The 1,771-nt window shown below is 36.8% G+C and overlaps 1 protein-coding gene across 1 annotated transcript in view; it reads right to left on the bottom strand.

The window, feature by feature from the left end:
- LOC106476518 (trafficking protein particle complex subunit 11-like) overlaps positions 1-662 on the bottom strand; it is a 3,742-nt gene extending 3,080 nt beyond the window's left edge. Inside the window, exon 1 of the mRNA XM_013937173.2 lies at positions 413-662. Within this exon, the coding sequence (XP_013792627.1) occupies positions 413-661 (249 nt within the window). The 5' untranslated portion in view covers position 662. The remainder of the gene's footprint in view (positions 1-412) is intronic.
- Positions 663-1,771: the final 1,109 nt, after the last annotated feature.

Raw genomic sequence — 1,771 nt, 5'->3', positions numbered from 1 at the left:
TTAACCTAAATATGTGGGACACTATGTGACCAGTGTAGTTGTTAACCTAAATATGTGGGACACTATGTGACCAGTGTAGTTATTAACCTAAATATGTGGGACACTATGTGGCCTGTGTAGCTGTTAACCTAAATATGTGGGACACTATGTGACCAGTGTAGCCGTTAACCTAAATATGTGGGACACTATGTGACCAGTGTAGCTGTTGACCTAAATATGTAAGACACTATGTGGCCAGTGTAGCTGTTGACCAAAATATGTGGGACACTATGTGACCAGTGTATTTGTTAAACTGTTTACTGAACTGTTTACCTGATCATTTTCAACACATAAGAAAATCATAAAGACACTGGACTGTTTACCTGATCATTTTCAACACATAAGAAAATCATAAAGACACTGGACTGTTTACCTGCTTATTTCCAGCATACATAAAAGCATCACTGCTGTCCACGAAAGCTTCTATGTCCTGCACGCTGGAAGTTCGATTGTGAAGATAGTACGTAATTGTTAACGGAATCCTGACCCACCCATGTGCAGGGGCTTTTAGTTCAAGAAACAGTGGTGTATTCTCTATGCTTAATGTTGGCAGGGCCACCGTGGTAGCTACAGTGCAGGCTGGTCCCGTTTCTTTGTCTCTGTTAAACATATTGATATACATATCGTAATCATTTACTGATACAGCTTATCAAAGCAGAAGTCTTGTCACAATTTTATACCAAAACATGTGTGAATATGGAAAAGTAAACAATGAAACTATACATTTAAAACAGTATACAAAATGACAAATTAACAAGCATTTACGAAATTTCTCTTACTATATTTTATACCGTCAATAACAGGAAATATCCAATGACACAACTGCCGTTTCTTAAGGAAAAAAGTTAAGAGTAAATATTTATAGATTTTTAAAATGTTGGCAACATTAAAATATAAAGTTATATGGTCTTTTTTGTAAGGTATCTTGTTAACAGTGTCATCATCTGAAGTCTGAAAACAAAATATACGTTTGCTGAAAAACGTAGAGTTGCTTTCAAACTGAGAAAAAATAATCCAAATTAATGAAAATATATTTTTTAATTTTAACTTTCTAATAATATTGTAGTTAATAAACTATACTTTTAAAAAACTGAAAAATGTTAAGAAGTTCAGAACATAGAGGAAAATTATACTGACTGACATGGTGTGAAGAACGTTAGAATGTAGCAGAAAGTAGACCTGTCACACTGACTGACATGGTGTGAAGAAGGTTAGAATGTAGCAGAAAAGTAGAACTGATCATACTGACTGACATGGTGTGAAGAAGGTTAGAATGTAGCAGAAAAGTAGACCTGATCACACTGACTGACATGGTGTGAAGAAGGTTAGAATGTAGCAGAAAAGTAGACCTGGTCATACTGACTGACATGGTGTGAAGAAGGTTAGAATGTAGCAGAAAAGTAGGATTGGTCACACTGACTGACATGGTGTGAAGAAGGTTAGTACACAAGGATTGGTCACACTGACTGACATGGTGTGAAGAAGGTTAGTACACAAGGATTGGTCATACCGACTGACATGGTGTGAAGAAAGTTAGTACACAAGGATTGGTCATACTGACTGACATGGTGTGAAGAAAGTTAGTACACAAGGATTGGTCATACTGACTGACATGGTGTGAAGAAGGTTAGCACACAAGGATTGGTCATACCGACTGACATGGTGTGAAGAAGGTTAGCACACAAGAATTGGTCATACTGACTGACATGGTGTGAAGAAGGTTCGCACACAA

Source organism: Limulus polyphemus, unplaced genomic scaffold (assembly GCF_000517525.1).
Source record: "Limulus polyphemus unplaced genomic scaffold, Limulus_polyphemus-2.1.2 Scaffold10773, whole genome shotgun sequence".
Lineage (NCBI taxonomy): Eukaryota > Metazoa > Arthropoda > Merostomata > Xiphosura > Limulidae > Limulus > Limulus polyphemus.
Note: the sequence above shows the minus strand (reverse complement) of the source record. Positions and strands in the feature narration are given on the sequence as shown.